Genomic DNA, 17,510 nt, shown 5'->3' with positions numbered 1-17,510 from the left:
CGTAACAGTCAGTAGAAACATGTCAAACGATGTATTGAATCAATCTTTAGGATGTTTTTAACATAAATCTTCAATAACGTTCCAACCGGAGAATTCCATTGACTTCAGATGTGCGATGGAACAGAGCTCCCTCATGTGAACGCGCATGGTCAGGTCATGGTAGACCTGACTCATTCCTGTCTCCTTCGGCCCCACTTCACAGTAGAGGCATCATACAAGGTTCTACAGACTGTTGACATCTAGTGGAAGCCGTAGGAAGTGCAACTTGATCCATATCCCACGGTGTATTCGATATGCGATGAGTTGAAAATCGACCAACCTCAGATTTCCCACTTCCTGTTTGGATTTCTTCTCAGGTTTATGCCTGCCATATGAGTTCTGTTATACTCACAGACATCATTCAAACAGTTTTATAAACTTCAGAGTGTTTTCTATCCAATACTAATAATAATATGCATATATTAGCAACTGGGACTGAGGTGCAGGCAGTTTACTCTGGGCACCTTTTCATCCAAGCTACTCAATACTGCCCCTGCAGCCATAAGAAGTCAATGAACGTCATTAAAAATGAAGATTGTCACGAACAGGATGTCGATCTTTCTCTCTCGCTCTGATCTGATGAACATTGTATGCCTTTGGTCTTTTAATTTCAATATTCTGTATGGCTCCTCCACAGCAAGCGTTGGATGAGAAGTTTTCAGCGCTAGAAGAGAAAGACAACGAGATCCACCAGCTGCATCTGTCACTCAGGGAGAAGGAGAGGGACCTGGAGAGACTCAACAACCTGCTGTCTCACAATGAGGACACCATCAACGTAAGGGACCATGATCACCCCACCAGCGTTGGAGTCAATTCCATTTCAATTCAGTCAGTTTAGTTAGTCAACAAAAATGTAAACTCCAATTTCCCTCATTGCTTTTCAATGAGGAGAATTGGATTTTCAATATACTTACTAAATTGACTGAATTGAAATGGAATTGACACCAACCCTGCATATCATATTTAAGTCGCACACTACCTCCAATAGGGAGTTGTTGCAAGGACTGCTAGGGTAAACATCATGTTGAATGGAGAGTCTACAACACTGGTCTCTCACTCTCCATTGCTCCCTGCAGAGTTTTGACACGTTGATCAAGGAGAAGGACGTGGAGCTGCAGCACCTTGCCAACACTCTGAAGAACTTGCAGCGTGCCAAGCAGGATGTGGAGGACAACCTGAACCGAGCCTGCAGGGAGAAGGACTCCATCATCAGTCAGCTGCAGCTGTCCCTGGAGGGCAAGACCAAGGACATGGAGGTAGGAAGACGCATAAGGAGAAAGTAAATCCCATGTATTACCTAGCTGACACTCACAAAATATTACCTGAACATAAAGAGTTTTAACACAGGCATCAATACTCACAAAACAGTGACATCATTCACCAAACACGCTGTCGTTCAATGATATATTGATTTGATATAATATTGACCTAGTATATCTTGGAAAAGAGGTTAATCCCAGAAGGATAAAGTTGGATAAGTAAAGATTGACAAATAACAAATCTCTTTTTCTTTTGTTCGGTCTTTCTCTGCGTCTGTCTGTCTGTGTGTGTGTGTGTGTAGGCGATGGCAAGTGCCCTGCTGAGCCAGTCCCAGTCTCAGGCCCGTGACCTTGCGGAGCAGATGGGTCAGAGGTTAAAGGTGGCAGAGGCCATGCTGGTGGACGCGGTCAAGGCCCGTGAGAGGCTGGTGGCGGACAACGAGAGCGCCGTGGAGGGCCTGCTGGCCACAATCGGCAGCAAGGACCAGCTTCTCAAGGTACACGCACACACACACTGGAGGCATTTTTACTGGTTGATTTATTGTGATGAGAAAGTTTCTGTCTAATAACATCCACACTCACATTCTATTTGTCTTAACCTTGTAATATTTTTACAGGAGGGTTAGTGTTTATTATCTCATGTTTTCTCTCCTGTCCCTCCAGGAGTCAGCAGAGCACTATAACAGGACACTGTCTGAGCGCATCCAGGAGATCGAGGAGCTGAGGCGACAGCTGTGTACCCGGCAGCAGCAGCTGGCCTCCGCCGAGAAACTTAGTTCCACTGCAACACAGGAGGGTTACCTGGAGACTGCCAAGCTCAGGGCTCTGCTGACCGAGAAGGAATCCATCATCATTGTGAGTTTGGACAGAGTTATTTGGATAGGTGCAGAGTACACTACTATTTTGTGTTTTTGATAGTTTAGGATTTAAATCATGGCTGGCTAAAATATGTGCAGCATTTTGCTCCTGCCCAGCTCTAACGCACCTCACAAGTAAAAAATAAAAGTACAAAAAATATTATTTTGTTAATGTTGGGCTAGAACAAAACCTGCACATTGGCCATCCTTGATTTGTCTTGGTAGAATAACGTTGAATAAAGTTAATGGCAAGGTTATGAGCTCCGATGTGTTTAGCTTTTGATTTCCTCTGCCAGAAACTTCTGGAGCGAGGCCGGGAGAGGGACCAGTTCCTGGCTGAGTTGAGGCAGAAGGAACCTGTACCGTCCCAGGTGCTGGAGCTCAGACAGACCATCCAGTTGCTGCAGGAGAGACTGGAGGAGAGGGAAGGTGAGAGGTTTTACCTCTTAAAGCTGCAAGCTGTGCTGAACAGTTTGGCATGCCAATGAACTAAACAGCAGTTGGCTGAAGTACAAACTGTCTTTGTCCACCAACACCCTGACCCCACTAATGTCCTCTACTGGTTTTGTTCCCTCTGTAGGTGACCTCTCCAAGAGGAACAACAATGAAGACAGCATGGAGAAGGTCCCTCTCATCAAGAAGACAGTGGTCATCCTGAAGAAGGAGTTGGCTCAGAAGACTGAGGCTCTCAACAAGGCTCTGAGGAGGGAGAATGAGCTCAAGGTGAGAACAGTACATACTGCAGCTGATTCAAATCCCTGAGCCGGCAAGGTGGGGAAAAAATCTGCCGTTCTGCCCTTGAGCAAGGCAGTTAACCCCCAACAACAACTGCTTCCCGGGCGCCGATGACGTGGATGTCGATTTAAAGCACACCCGCCCGACCTCTGATTCAGAGGAGTCGGGTTAAATGCGGAAGACACGTTTCGGTTGAATGCATTCAGTTGTGGAACTGACTAGGTATCCCCCTTTTACTCTGGTCAAAGAATACACTATTTTTGACTGAGGAATAAGAAATGATTCACTTTCACTTTCTTGATCCTTTGTTGGTTTGTCATTGAGTTAACATCGTTTTTTTCCTTTGCTCTTGGTAAAAATAACCTCTGGGTACAGATCAGAATCAGTAGATTACCCTCCACAAGTCTAAATCCTGACTATTATGTGGATAATAGAAAATGGACCGTGGGTCAATGTCTTCATTCTATTCCATTGTTCTCCTGTGTTCCAGATGTCCCTGGCTGATCTCCAGTCAGTGCTGTCTGAGCTGGAGGGGCGTATCGAGGGCCAGGCGGCCAGCATAGACTCCCTCACCACCACCCTGGAGACCAAGGACGAGATTATAAACGTGAGTGGATGGCCAGTGGTCTCCTCACACACTGCTACTAATCTACACAGACACTCATACACACACTCAAGCAGGCTCAGGAGGTTACCTGGTGCCATTTGGTTTCATGGGTAGCTTGCACAGGGTTAATCCACCTGGCTGACCTTGAACTGATTTTTGCCATCACCATCTGTGCTACCTCTTTTGAGCATGGCTCAGTTATAAATAATCTATTGCAGTCATTGTAAATTCCGAAAGGAAATTAACACATCTGAGCGATACTTTCACTTCAATACATTCTTTTTTTTTTTTTTCCTTCGAGGGCACTTTTTTTCATTTGCTGTAACTAGTTTGACCTCAGTCTCTCTGCTGTGTATATGTTGACAGGACCTCCACCAGCGTCTGGGCCAGAGAGGGGACAGTCAAACCAGGGAGACCCAGGATCACGCTGCTGAAGCCGGGGTGGAGCACTCACTCCCTGGCCTCCCTCAGCGGGAGAGGACCATCATCGGTGGTGACAGCCAGCAAGAGGTAGCCCCACGCAAAAGCAAGCCCTGCCTGAAACGTATTTATGAGCTGTAGTGTGCCATCTATCTTCAGAAGAATGGCCATGTCTGAATGTACCGTAGTCGAGTGTTACATCAAAAATCAATAAAGTCACAACCTTTTGTGATGTCTGGTTTAATTGTGTGAAAATAAAGTGTTCAACAACACAAAGTCACAATTTCAAAAGGCTCACTCTTTGGTCTGCATGTCAAAAACAGTCAAGCATGAGAATAAACCCACCGTGACCTGGGTCCTGTTCATTAGGCACCAAAACTGACTGACACATGGCGGGACTACCTGGACCTGTCCAATAACGATCTCTCATTTTTGTTTTCCATTGCGAAACGGTTTAAAACAATTCCCATGCACAATGAATATGACCCTTGTATAGCAACTGATTGAGTGGCATCTGACCTTTGACCTGTGCCCCCCTCCCTCCCCAGGTCCTGCCCTTGTTGGCTGACCTGCAGGTGGAGCACCGCTCTTTGAACCGAGCCCTGAGGGCCGAGCAGCAGCTCTACTCCAGCTTGGTTCGCACCGTCAAAGAACAGGACAGGTATCTGGACGATTATCACAGATTGGATTTATTCCACATCATATTTTATTGCCATGTAATTTAAATAGTCTTACCAAAGTCCTTTTTTATATGCTTTGGTTGGTGTGGCATTCAAAAGGGTTTCTTTTTTTTGTTGCAATACCCAGTGTGTCCATAGATATTGTCTACTGGTACACCGTGTACATAGCCACGTTATCGTTACTAATTTATTCCTCATGTTGTTATTTTTCTATTATTTAAAAATAATTCTCTGTATCATTGAGAAGGGTCCATAAGTAAGCATGTCACTGTTATGCTTCGTAAACAACAGGTGTAGACTGTGACAAATACAATTCGATTTGTCTCCTTGTATATGTGGAATAGTAATTCATACATTGTGTGTTTTGCAGTGCCCAGCGTCTTCACGCCCTCCAGATGGAGCTGACAGCGGTGACGCTCCTCAGACAGCAGCTGGAAGAAGGGATCCGGAGCAACGAGGAGCTCAGAGAAGACCTGGAAAGAGAGATCGCCAGAGCCAAGCTCTCAAGAGAAGGTGCAGTAGTAGTACACAGAAGAGGAGGGGGAGACTAGAGAGATGGAACTAGGAAGGGCACAGAGGAGGGGGATACTAGAGAGAGGAAGGGACCTAGGAAGGGCACAGAGGGGGAGACAAGGGAGGAAAGAATGAGAGGGAGGAGGGGTTCTGATCCTTTGTTTCTTGAACTAGACAGCTGGCTGAAGCTCAGCTGTGAATGAACAATGTCTATATTGAGTTGAGGAAGTAGAGACCCACTATATTATTTTAAACTGTCCAACACTAACATGTTATTCATGGTACTTTAATAGGAAGTTATACTCTCTTAGGGAGAGGCACACACATACATGCATGCATGCTATCAACCATGGTCAGTTTGGTCGCTACATGTTCTAACACTGCCTGGTGTTGCCAAGCCTGCTGTCCACCTGGTCATTTTTTCATCTGTTTGCTGTCTTCTGTTCACTGTCATCTTCATCATTAGCATCCTCCCCATCTGCATGTCTAAAACACGACCGCAATAGCCTACGTTTTTTCTCTACTCTATTAATGTCCCCACTGGCACCTCCTATAAACTCATCCTCTCACCTGGAAAGTAATTTCCTTTGTCCTGGTTATGAGCTACTCTGCACAATAAAACATAATACGTGTGTCTCTGTCTGTCTTCCTCACTTACAGCTTACCTTTACTCATTTGCTTATCTTCTACTCTTGTTTTTGTTTATCCATTAAAAAGCCATGTCTGTCTCGTTGCATCACTTCACTCGCATATCACATGAAATCATTGTCACTTATCCAATGTCTGCTTTATTAGAAACATAGCAGTTAGTACACACACACACACTCTTATTAAGCCATCTGTAAGCTCATTCAATTACAGCCTATAGGGTTGGGGCAGTTACAGAGCATACCTCTCTGTGGCTGCTTCCCTGTTCTCTACCCTTCTTCCAAACTGTGCACTTGCTTGTGAAGCGTGCATTTGTTTCAAGCATATTACCTACAAGTTGTTTACAAAACATAAACACAGGTCGATAAAATCATCCTACATGCTGAACTGAATTCAACGACAAGGAGTGATGGGATGTCACTGTTTAGTAGTGCAAGGCTTCAGTGGATGCAGTGTTAGGACACATACCATCATAGAACCTTGATTGATGAGGCCAGGTGCCAGTGAGAGAGCTCTGTATAGGTGTGGCAGTGTGACAGTCTGAACCTGATGATTTATTCATCTATGGTGCAGCCTGTGTGTGCATGCGCCCATCTGCCTTCCAGTTCATACCATTCCTCCCCTATAAAGAGAGCCAGCTATATAATATAGGTAAGATGCCTTGGGCTCGTATTGAATGCTGCACAGTAGAGGGAATTGCTCTTTATAGTGGCTTTATATTTATACGGGGTGGCAGGTAGCCTAGTGGTTAGAGCGTTGGCTCAGTAACCTAAAGGCTGCTAGATCGAATCCCCGAGCTGACAAGGTAAAAATCTATACTTCTGCCCATGAACAAGGCAGTTAACCCACTGTTCCTAGGCGGTATTGTAAATAAGAATTTGTTCTTAACTGACTTGCCTGGTTAAATAAAGGTTAAATATAAAATACTGGGGGAAAAAACAACAATTTCATTGATTTTGACGGGGTTACAGTTCATATGAGGAAATCAGTCAATTGAAATAAATAAATTAGGCCCTAATCTATGGATTTCCCATGACTGGGATACAGATATGCATCTGTTGGTCACAAAAAATGGGCCTCAGGATCTTGTCATGGTGCATTCGAATTGCCATCGATAAAATACATTTGTTTTCATTGTCCGTAGCTTATGCCTGCCCATACCGTAACCCCACCGCCACCATGGGGCACTCTGTTCACATCGTTGAAATCATCAAACTGCCCACACGACACTCTACACTTGGTCTGCGGTTGTGAGGCCGGTTGGACGTACTGCCAAATTCTCTAAAACATGTGGCTTGTGGTAGAGAAATGAAAATTCACTTATTAGGCAACAGCTCTGGTGGACATTCCTGTAGTCAGCATGCCAATTGCACGCTCCCTCAACTTGAGACATCTGTGACCTTGTGTTGTGACACAACTGCATGTTTTAGTGGCCTTTTATTGTCCCCAGCACAAGGTGCACCTGTGAAATGGTCATGCTGTTTAATCAGCTTCTTGATATGCCACACCTGTCAGATGGAGGGATTATCTTGGCAAAGGAGAAATGCTCACTGACAGCGACGTAAACAAATTTGTGCTCAATTTGAGAGAAATAAGCTTTTTGTGTATTTGGAACATTTCTGGGATCTTTTATTTCAGCTCATGAAACATGGGACCAACACTTTACCTATGGCGTTTATATTTTTGTTCAGTATACGATACATTTTATTTTGGCCATTATTTATATTTTATACCACAGCATTGTTGAATAATAATTTCTTATTGGCTAGAAGGGCATTCTAGAATGTAAAAGATATTGGGACACCTTGCAATCATGACATGATATGCACCTACACATGCAGACCGTACTTGCTACAAAGTTACAGAAAGCTAAAGCAACAACTACACAAACTGAAATTGGATACATTGTAAGAGTGACTTGTACGTACACTGAATGTACAAAACATTAAGAACACCTGCTCTGTCCATGAGACTGAACAGGTAAATCCAGGTTTTTCACCTGGACGATCCTTTTATTGATGTCACTTGTTAAATCCACTTTAAGTCAGTGTAGATGAAGGGGAGGAGACAGGTTAAAAGAAGGGTGTTCAATCCTTTAGACAATTGAGACATGGATTGTGTGTGTGCCATTCAGAGGGTGAATGGGCAAGACCAAATATTTAAGTGCCTTTGAACAGGGTATGGTAGTAGGTGCCATGCACACTGGTTTGTGTCAAGAACTGCAACGCTGCTGTGCTTTTTAAGCTCAACAGTTTTCCGTGTGTATCAAGAATGGTCCACCACCCAAAGGACATCCAGCCAACTTGACACAACTGTGGGAAGGAAGCATTAGAGTCAACATGGGCCAGCATCCCTGTGGAACGCTCCGACATCTTGTAGAGTCTATGCTCCGACGAATTGAGGCTGTTCTGAGGGCAAAAGGGATGGGTGCAACTCAATATTAGGAGGGTGTTCCTAATGTTTGATATACACTGAGTATTCCAATCTAGGTGGTTGAATTCAGTACAGCATGTAGAATTATTCTTTATGATCCTGTGTGTATAATAGAATGTAAACAACATGGGTGCGCTTGAAGCGTTATTCCACTGACTCTTTCCTTATGTAACTCTACATGCAGTGACCCAAACCCCAGGCTTTTGAGTGTTGATATTTCTGTTCTATGCATAGTTCATCTGTGCATAAGCTTTCTATTCATGCTCGATTGTGTGATCTTGATAAACACAAACTAAATATACACTTCCAAACGTAACATAGGAACTGGAAAGGGCAGAAGCTAATGTGTGTTGCTCCCAGAGGTGATCTTAAATGAAGTATGGTGAAGAATAGAAGAACAGAAGCTTTACTAAAGATCACATTTTGGAGTAGCAAACAGTGAACATATTTCTTAGTTTTTCAAGTGTTTCACCCCACCTTTTTTTTTTTATTATTATTTTTAACCCCCCTTTTCTCCCCAATTTTCGTGGTATCCAATCGCTAGTAATTACTATCTTGTCTCATCGCTACAACTCCCGTACGGGCTCGGGAGAGACGAAGGTCGAAAGTCATGCGTCCTCCGAAGCACAACCCAACCAAGCCGCACTGCTTCTTAACACAGCGCGTCTCCAACCCGGAAGCCAGCCGCACCAATGTGTCAGAGGAAACACCGTGCACCCGCCCCCCTTGGTTAGTGCGCACTGCGCCCGGCCCGCCACAGGAGTCGCTGGAGCGCGATGAGACAAGGATATCCCTACCGGCCAAACCCTCCCTAACCCGGACGACGCTAGGCCAATTGTGCGTCGCCCCATGGACCCCCCCCGGTCGCGGCTGGCTGCGACAGAGCCTGGGCGCGAACCCAGAGACTCTGGTGGCACAGCTAGCACTGCGATGCAGTGCCCTAGACCACTGCGCCACCCGGGAGGCCCTACCCCACCTTTCTAAGAGTAGATTCAGTAGATAGGGTTTTATTCATCTGTCTTGGTCTCTCGAACTAGGAATCATGGGTTGGTGGGTTGCAGCCAGTCACTCTTTGCAGTTAAATAAAGACTAGGTTATGGTTAGAAATATGACTTTTAGTGGACCAAGAACATTCACATTGCTTTAAGATGGGACACATTGTAAAAACATATGCAGTGTATTCATCAGCACACACCATAGAAAAACTTTTTAAGATGTAAAGTCCAGGCAGTCCCTGCCTGTTTTAGTCCTTATTCATCCTTAGCAGAGTTGCCAACTACCGGATGTATCCGGTTTACAGGAATACAGCTAATTCAACCTAGCTTCCTTTTCCACCTAAAACCGGATGTGGGAACTCCGCTCAGGCGTTTTCTTTTGCGCCTGCTACGTTAGTGCCTAAAGAACACCCTGGTCCTCCGTCTCTCTCTAACCCAATCATGTCTCTGCAGGGCGCGAGGGCCAGGGCCACGTTGACCCCAGGGAGCTGCAGAGTGTCAGGCATCAGCTGGAGGACGCCCAGCGCTGGAATGCCTCCCTGCAGGCCCGCCTCGGAGTCATCAAGAACCGCGGGGGAGGGGTGGGTGCCACCAATGACACTGGTGAGAACCAGGATACTGTACTATCGCATCATCACAAACCCTGACGATGTCTCAGCACATTGACAAGGACAGTAGAGCCGGGATGGGAAACTCGAGGAGACGCTTGAACTGCAGGGTCTCTTTAGAGTGCACAACCCTGGGTTCCTTGGTGTTAGTCAGTCACAGACTTAAAGGAGTGTTTCTTTAAATATAAAGTGGCGCATACCTGAAGTTAAAGTGCAGTCTGTATATTGGTAGTAAGTAACTCCTCTGTTCCAGCTGACACCCTGGGTAGTTTCATGGCCGACCAGACGTCCTACATGAGTATCTGTGTAGGAGAGGGGGAGGGCCTGGACCATCTGTCTGTAGAGGAGCTCCGACAGAAGGTCAGCTTTTACTTCACTGCATTAGCATACTTCATATGTCATATTTGATTCATACATGATCATACTTAATGTTAATTTATTTATACATTATCATACCTCTTTCCTGTAAATAATGTTTTATTCTGGCATCGAGCCGAAGAGCTAAACTGGAGGAAAACACAGTTTTTATTGTTTCTAAGTATCCAATGCTAGTGGTTAATGCAAGGTGTACATCACTACTGATGAGTTGCTAACGTCATTGTATCTCCTGTAGGTGATGGAGCTGCAGGACTATGTCAGTAGACTGCAGGCTTTGAATGAGGACCTGCAGAGGACGCTCTCATTGACCGAGGGCTCAGACCACAACCTATCACAAAGCAGCTCTGGGAAAGAGGTATGTCCAATTTCAAATCGACCCATTTGGCATTCACCCTGGCACTTCTGTAGATCATAAATGATTGGAAAAGTGCATTTAATATGGTGGAAATTCTATCAGAGAGGAAGGTTAAGTTATTGTTTCTAGCTGACAGATCCGTGTAGATCTATATGTAGGCTCTTGTGCTTAGTGCTCGTGGTCTATTTGGGATTCGGAGGTGTGTTCAGTTTGCTTGAATGTTTGCTACGTTGCGGAACGGTTTATACTGAACAACATATTTCACAAACGTTATTGAACAGACCGGTACGTTTGCTCCTATTTGCTGGGTGTGGCGAGGTGTGGCTTGAAGAAATGAGTGACCTATTTAAAGGGCATTAGCCATACTGACAGCGTTCCCCAAACCCTACCCATTTTTTAAACTGGTTGTTCAGTACAGCACCGTTTCCATTCAATTGAACGTTCCAGAATAGAAGTAGTGCTTCCTGATTCTCAGGGCAGGGCTTTAAAGTGCGATATACAAATAAATATTTTGCTGTGAGACCATGAGTTTTATTTTGGGAGCACTGTGCGACTATGAAAAAAATCTCCCAGATTGTAATTGTTGTAATGAGGCTTCGCTGTACAGTTGTTTCCAAGTGCCTAAGAGATACACACGAGTGCAGATTCATTAGCGTCATGGTTGTACCATTACTACAGCGAAAATGTCTGGCTTCTAGCCCAACCAGGTCAAAATGTCTGGCTTCTAGCCCAACCAGGTCAAAATGTCTGGCTTCTAGCCCAACCAGGTCAAAATGTCTGGCTTCTAGCCCAACCAGGTCAAAATGTCTGACCCACATTTCAGCGGGTCGCTGGGATCTCATTTTACATTCAAAAACCATGTCGTGGGCCGTTCAAAAACTACTTGCGCGTCGAGCCTCGCTACCATTTGTTTACACTTTGTTCAAGCATGTTAGACCTTTGACTAGCTAGCTAACAACCAGGTAACTTCAGCAGTATATCCAAACATCTGGTGGCACAGAAGGAAAGGAACGGGATATCTTCTTCAGGAGATCAATGATCACAACAATGAATGAACTACAGATCTCTTGCATGTCTTCATCACAAACCTGACGTTTTTAAAGAGACTGTTTAAAATGTTCAAAGTAATGCATCTCAATAGGAAAATAGTGCTTTGTATTCTACAAATTACTGTAAATTCAATGACCAGTATTTGTATCAACATTTGAGCTTTTATAATAAACATATTTACAGCGTTACATATTAGTTTCTAGGGTAATATGTGCTTTAAAAGTAGCTAGAATGCATCCAGGCCCAATACAGGCTGTATCTCAATCAATAAAACTATTCTGGTGCTCCTACATTTCATGTGGCACATTTTAATTTAGAGCCCTGGGCACAGCTTCATTCTAATCCTCTCCCCTAACCTCTTACTGATCTAACCTTTGACCCTGAACCCTCACTGATGTATGTTTGTTCTGTCTCCTTACCAAACACTTTTACATCTGCAGTACTGTGTCCTATATCTGTTTTACCTCTTAACTAATGCATTATGTCTCTGTAGTATACAGCATTTACCATCTCTTTCCACCCCTCCTAACTTCGTCCCTGTTCTTTCTTATGTGTCCCATGAAACAGTCTTTTCTTACCCCATGCCACATTAGACACGTCGCTGTCACGCCATTCTGCCTTTGCTGTGGTGCCGTGTTGTCTTATGAATTCTGTTCCCTCATTGCATTTTTTTTCCGTTACAAAGCCATGTGTCACATACGCCTCCCATCCCATTACTATAGCAGCATCTAGAGCGGAGACAGGAGAAAAAGTCACGGCACAGTGACAGAGTCCACAGTGACTCTGGCCAGGACAAAGGGAGCCAGACGGACAGCGGCCTTGGACAGGTAAGCAGGGCTGATTTAAAGATGGGTGATAAGGAAAATAAATGTTTAGTTGTTTTATGCATCTTAAAGAACCATAGCAATTAGAGCACATAAAATATGTGTTGTGGGTATGTTTTTCCTAATCTGAGGAGTTCCTTGGAATTTTGACGTGAGAAAGTATACATTGAGCATTATGCACCATACCACGTATAGTACTTCTCATACACTCTGAAAAATTCCCCTTTCAGGTGGTAGATGGAAAGCTGAATGACGGCCACCAATCTGCTGATGTGACTGTGAGCAGTACCCTGGCCCAGATCCAGAGAGGGATATGGCCTCCCTGGTCTTCCAAAGCCACCAGTGAGAGCCAGTCACAGAGCAGCCAGCAGGGAGAGGTGGAGAGGGACAGAGACTGGGAGCAGCTTTGTTCTCTTCTGTCCGACTGTGGGGCCTTATCAGTCAACCACCTCAGGTGAGTCACCTTCATCTTCTATCTAATTACTGTGTTTTAAGGGGGGTGGGTACATTTTCATAAGGAGGAGGAAAGCGATTGTGCTTTTCCACTAATAATTCTGTGTGTTTAGGGAGGAGCTACAGAGGTTGCGGTCAGAGAATGTGGACCTGAGGGGTCAATTAAAGGAGGAGAAATCCACAGAGTCCAAGGAGAGCGCCGACACCTTGGGCGACATCGGCGACGCACAGGGCGACCTCCGCAAGACATTGGAGAGGCTGAGGTCAGAGGCCAAAGGTCACCGCAAGATTATCCAGTTGCTGAAGGAGCAGCTGGAGAGGACTGAAGCGGTGGTGGACGTAGAGACCCGGTCGGATAGTCAGCCGGACATGATGGTGACGATGACCCGGGAGATGGAGAGGCTGCGTTTGGAGCAGGAGGGAGGAGCTCATGGTAGAGAGAAACTGCTTGAAGGAGAAGCGAGAGGGAAAGCACAGGGAGATGGTCATGCCACACAGGGGAACAGCCACACACAGCCTGCCAAGAGACATTCATATCGCATCGCAAGACATGGGGTAAGTACTGTCATTGAAATGAGAAAGAAACATGAAGTGAAGAGGAGACTTGCACACATTTTAATATTCCTGCTCTGCTGTTTGTTTCTGTATTGCAGGCTGGTGTCAAATCTCGCCTGCCCGTCCCTGTGCGACACAACAAACCAGACACTGCTGGCAGCAGAGAGTCGGTAAACCAGGCGTCAGACGAGTTCTCTGAACATCTGAGAGGAGACGTACTACATCAACTAGGCCTGGACCACCACCATGACCAGCAAACCTCAGACTCCGACTCCCACAGCTCTCCTAGAGCCGCCCAGCACTGCAGCCCAGGCTCTAACCATAGCAGCACCACTAGGGGGACCACCAGACAGGGCCTGGAGGCGGAGTTCCTCCGAGCTCAGGCTCCCACCGACGCCGAACTCCTATCCCAGTTGGAGCTCCTCCACCAGGAGTGCCAGGACAAGGAGCAGCTGATAGACCGTCTGGAGGAGCAGATGGCCGAGTGGGACGAACTTCAGGCCCAGCTCCGGGAGAAAGACCGGCTCAACCGTCATTATATGGAAGCCCTGCAGGCCGCCGAGTCCACCATCACTTATCTTACAGCCTGCAACCTGGACAGAAACAGCCAGGGTGGAGTACTAGGTGCTGGGTCCCCTGGTTCAGAGTACATACTCCAGAGACAGTGCATTGAGCTCCAGAAAGCCCTTGAGGAGAAAGAGAGACTCAACACCCAGCTGGTGGAGTGTCTCAACATGGTCGAAGCGGCCATTGCCTCGCTCCCCGGCACCTCGTCATCCGCCAACGCCCTGGACGGTCATTTGGACCCCCAGGAGCTGTGCACGAGGCTGGAGGCGACCTTACGGCAGGTCAGTGCTTCTCTTGACCCTCTGGTCCTGAAAACCTCGGTTCCAGGGCCTTCGGGGGGCCTCGACGCGGAGCTGCAGCAGCAAGTGGACTCCCTGCAGGAGACGCTGTGGGAGCAGAGCCGGCTGAACGTCGAGCTGCAGGAGAGGCTGAGGTCAGCTGAGGAGGCTGTCGCAGCACAGCAGGGCACTGCCAACACTGCCCCCGCAGGCCTGGAGGGCAATTACGGTAGGCAGCCAGAAGAAGACCTGAATGAGTTTCCGAGAGGGAATGAAACAAAGGGACAGAGAGGTTGGGGAAAACATCATGGAAGAAGCAAGTTTGCGTCCGATGAGAAGAGCAGCCTAGGATCTGAGCAGGTTGCCAAGCATCTCTCCGAGTGTCTCAGAGCAGCCGAGTCGGCCATAGGCTCACTCACAGCTCACTGTACCAACACGAGCACTAGCACCTCTACCACGACCAGAGCAGCTCAAAGCAGCTCTGACTTACAACAGCAGCTAGACAGACTACAGAGAGCTCTACAGGAGAGAGAAGCGCTGGACGACCTGGGCTCCACCGAACCCACCCACCAACAGACCAGTAGGACCCCCACACGACACACCACTCCTGGGGCTGAAACCCCCTCTCCCCTAGAGCTCCACCATAACATCTGCCTCCTCCAGAAGGCCTTCTACGACCTGCAGGAGGAGAGGGGACGCAGGGAGAGGGAAGCCCAGACGATGGAGCCTGGAGCTTGGGTACCACCACGAGATGTCCAGGCCCAGCTGGAGAGCCTTCAGAAGGCTTTGAAGGAGAGGAAGAGGGCCTGTAAGAGCCTGGAGGAGAAGCTGGCCACGGCTCAGTCCATCATAGCTTTGCAGAACTCCTCCAAGAAGACCAGTCATGTAGCAACACATAGAGGTAAGGGAACAGTAATTGAGGTGAAATTGTTGATAAGATTCATACATACATTTAAAAATGACATTCCTTCCTACTATTTCTTATATGGCCCTTCGAGCCGGATCTGTTGGCTACTTTGTTTTTCAAGATTCATTTAAAGCACAGATCTAGACAGAACAACAACACAACGTCAGGAATTTGGAATCAGCTTTTTGTTTGAAAATGTTTGTCTTGACATACGTTCTTAGAGGAATGTGTGCAACCTGCACTTTGCTGAGCTGTGTTTTTATAAATGTGCATAGACCTCTATTGCAAGAAGTGCATGTACTGGTGTGTCGAGCATGACAGCCAAGCCTTTTGGTTACTGTTTTTGATGCACTAAAGGGAGCTTCGCATAGCATGACAACGAATGACAGTGACTGGCTCTGTGTAGAATTAAACTACTGCCTGTGTGATTCAATTGTTACATCAAATATCAACGTTTGACTGCACAATCCAAATGCAATGATGACATCACGTCCTCGGCATCTGATCAAGCCGAAAGAGAGAGAACCTGAACCTTCTCTTGTTAACCCCCGCCTGCCTGCGTGTTGCCTCTAGCGCCCCCTCTGGAGCAGGAAGACAAGGGCGTGCAGGTGGACCTGCAAGACCTGGGTTACGAAACCAGTGGCAAGAGTGAGGCCGAGGTGGATAGGGAGGAGAGCAGTAGCACAGGTAGACGACCACGTCTAGACGGAGCATGTCTGTCTGTCTGTCGAGTGGACACTAATAATCACAGTGGTGGAGTGGCGTCTGCTGCATGAGGAATGAAAACACTGGGCTGTAAGACTGTTTGATAATAACACCACTGTGCTTTTCTGGTCTGATAGTCACACATCGTCCGGGTGCGTCTCGATAGTCTAAAGTGGCTTCCTTTCCTCTCCTTCATCTGCTCTGACATAAAAAGGACTGGACAGGTGAAAGCAGCTCACGGGCATCCGACATTTTGTTTTCCTCTAGCCTGTGTTTTCAGGTCAGTGCAGATAGAGGTAAGGAGAAAAGGAGAGGAAGCGACTTTAGACTATTGAGACTCAGCCCTAAAGACTGCATGGGGAATGAACACTGGGCTGGAACATTGTGGTGATAACCCCACTGTGTTGTATGGGTCTGACAGTCACACCTTCTCCTATGTGGTTTAACCAGGGCACTGACTTGTACAGCACACCTGTGTCTCTGCCTGTCTGTCTCTCGCTGCCTGTGTCTCTCCTGCATGTGTGCACTCTGGTTGTTGTACTCTGGAATGGCTTGCTCTATGGGACACTAACTCCTCCTTATTTGACCACGGTCAACTGTAAAACATCAGCACAAAACCGATCCTCTCTCCTTTCACATTGTACCATCTTCGTCAGACTTGCTTATTTTAGGTATATACTGTAGACCCCTGTTTGATCCTTTTGTGTGTGGTTGACGATGATCCCTCCAGATATGCAGCTTGTCCCTGGCAGTGCTAACAGCAGCCTGCCCTGCCTGCTGAAGCAGAACCAGGAGGAGCCCTCGTTCTCCTCCACAGAGAACCTTGACACGGCCTCCAGTGCCTCCTACCCCAGCTCCCCCACTCTCAGCTCCCCCAAGGTACTGCCGCCCTAGTTACTGCCGCCCTAGTTACTGCTTTTCACATTTTTATTGGACATGGTCCTCGTCCTGTGTTTTGGTTTGATTGTATTGTCTCTCTTAAACCCTCACCTTTATGCTCTTTCTCTTTATCCTCTCTCACTTTTGTGCTTTCTTGTTCTATCTCTCTTTCTCATCCCCATCCCCCATCTCTCACTAGGTGAGTCTGAAGAGCCTCCAGACGTTTGACTCCTATGGTCTGTGTGAAGACCCAGCCCAGCTCAAGGCCCAGGTGAGGGAGCTGAAGACCCAGCTAGAGAGCCAACACCAGGTCATTCTCCACCTGCAGACCATGCTACGCCGCCGCGCCTCCCTGTCCAGCGAACTGTTGACCGCCACATCTGACTCCCACACTGCCACGGGAGGTCACACGGGCTCCGAGAGGGGGGAGGAGGGTGGGAAGGAGGAGAGGAGCCTGGAGGGAGAGGGGGAGGTGACGAAGGAGAAGATGAAGAGTATGAGCATGGAGCTGGAGAGGGAAAGGAGCGTGAACAGGAGTATGAGCGAGCAGCTGTTGCAGGCCCAGCAGCGGAGTCGATCAGCCTCACCTGCCAGGTTGCTAAGTAGTTGTTTCTTAACTTTCTTCATTATAAAGTCCTAAATATGTATTTTTGACATGGTAAAAAGTTGAACTCTGAATGGCTGTTCAGTTACTATTTCATTGTATTATTATGGACTCAAATGAATGTTTGTTTACAGTTGTATCTTTTATTTCACCTTCATTTA

The 17,510-nt window shown here is 46.8% G+C and overlaps 1 protein-coding gene across 7 annotated transcripts in view; it reads left to right on the top strand.

Annotated features, from left to right (window-relative positions):
* cdk5rap2 (CDK5 regulatory subunit associated protein 2) overlaps positions 1-17,510 on the top strand; it is a 71,169-nt gene that overhangs the window by 25,116 nt on the left and 28,543 nt on the right. For 4 of the 7 annotated variants that reach the window (XM_071351802.1, XM_071351807.1, XM_071351801.1 and 1 more), the window contains exons 15-34: positions 677-814; positions 1,116-1,295; positions 1,601-1,795; positions 1,962-2,153; positions 2,452-2,584; positions 2,736-2,878; positions 3,381-3,497; positions 3,864-4,007; positions 4,466-4,578; positions 4,968-5,110; positions 9,640-9,789; positions 10,048-10,154; positions 10,408-10,527; positions 12,300-12,404; positions 12,632-12,855; positions 12,968-13,409; positions 13,508-15,155; positions 15,735-15,848; positions 16,597-16,745; positions 16,945-17,339. In XM_071351802.1, the coding sequence (XP_071207903.1) occupies positions 677-814; positions 1,116-1,295; positions 1,601-1,795; positions 1,962-2,153; positions 2,452-2,584; positions 2,736-2,878; positions 3,381-3,497; positions 3,864-4,007; positions 4,466-4,578; positions 4,968-5,110; positions 9,640-9,789; positions 10,048-10,154; positions 10,408-10,527; positions 12,300-12,404; positions 12,632-12,855; positions 12,968-13,409; positions 13,508-15,155; positions 15,735-15,848; positions 16,597-16,745; positions 16,945-17,339 (4,952 nt within the window). The remainder of the gene's footprint in view (positions 1-676; positions 815-1,115; positions 1,296-1,600; positions 1,796-1,961; positions 2,154-2,451; positions 2,585-2,735; positions 2,879-3,380; positions 3,498-3,863; positions 4,008-4,465; positions 4,579-4,967; positions 5,111-9,639; positions 9,790-10,047; positions 10,155-10,407; positions 10,528-12,299; positions 12,405-12,631; positions 12,856-12,967; positions 13,410-13,507; positions 15,156-15,734; positions 15,849-16,596; positions 16,746-16,944; positions 17,340-17,510) is intronic. The other 3 variants (XM_071351803.1, XM_071351806.1, XM_071351805.1) reach the window with 3 other exon arrangements.

The sequence above is a fragment of the Salvelinus alpinus genome, chromosome 18, assembly GCF_045679555.1.
Source record: "Salvelinus alpinus chromosome 18, SLU_Salpinus.1, whole genome shotgun sequence".
Classification (NCBI taxonomy): domain Eukaryota; kingdom Metazoa; phylum Chordata; class Actinopteri; order Salmoniformes; family Salmonidae; genus Salvelinus; species Salvelinus alpinus.
The sequence above is the reverse complement of the archived record's forward strand: the minus strand, read 5'-3'. Positions and strand labels throughout refer to the sequence as shown.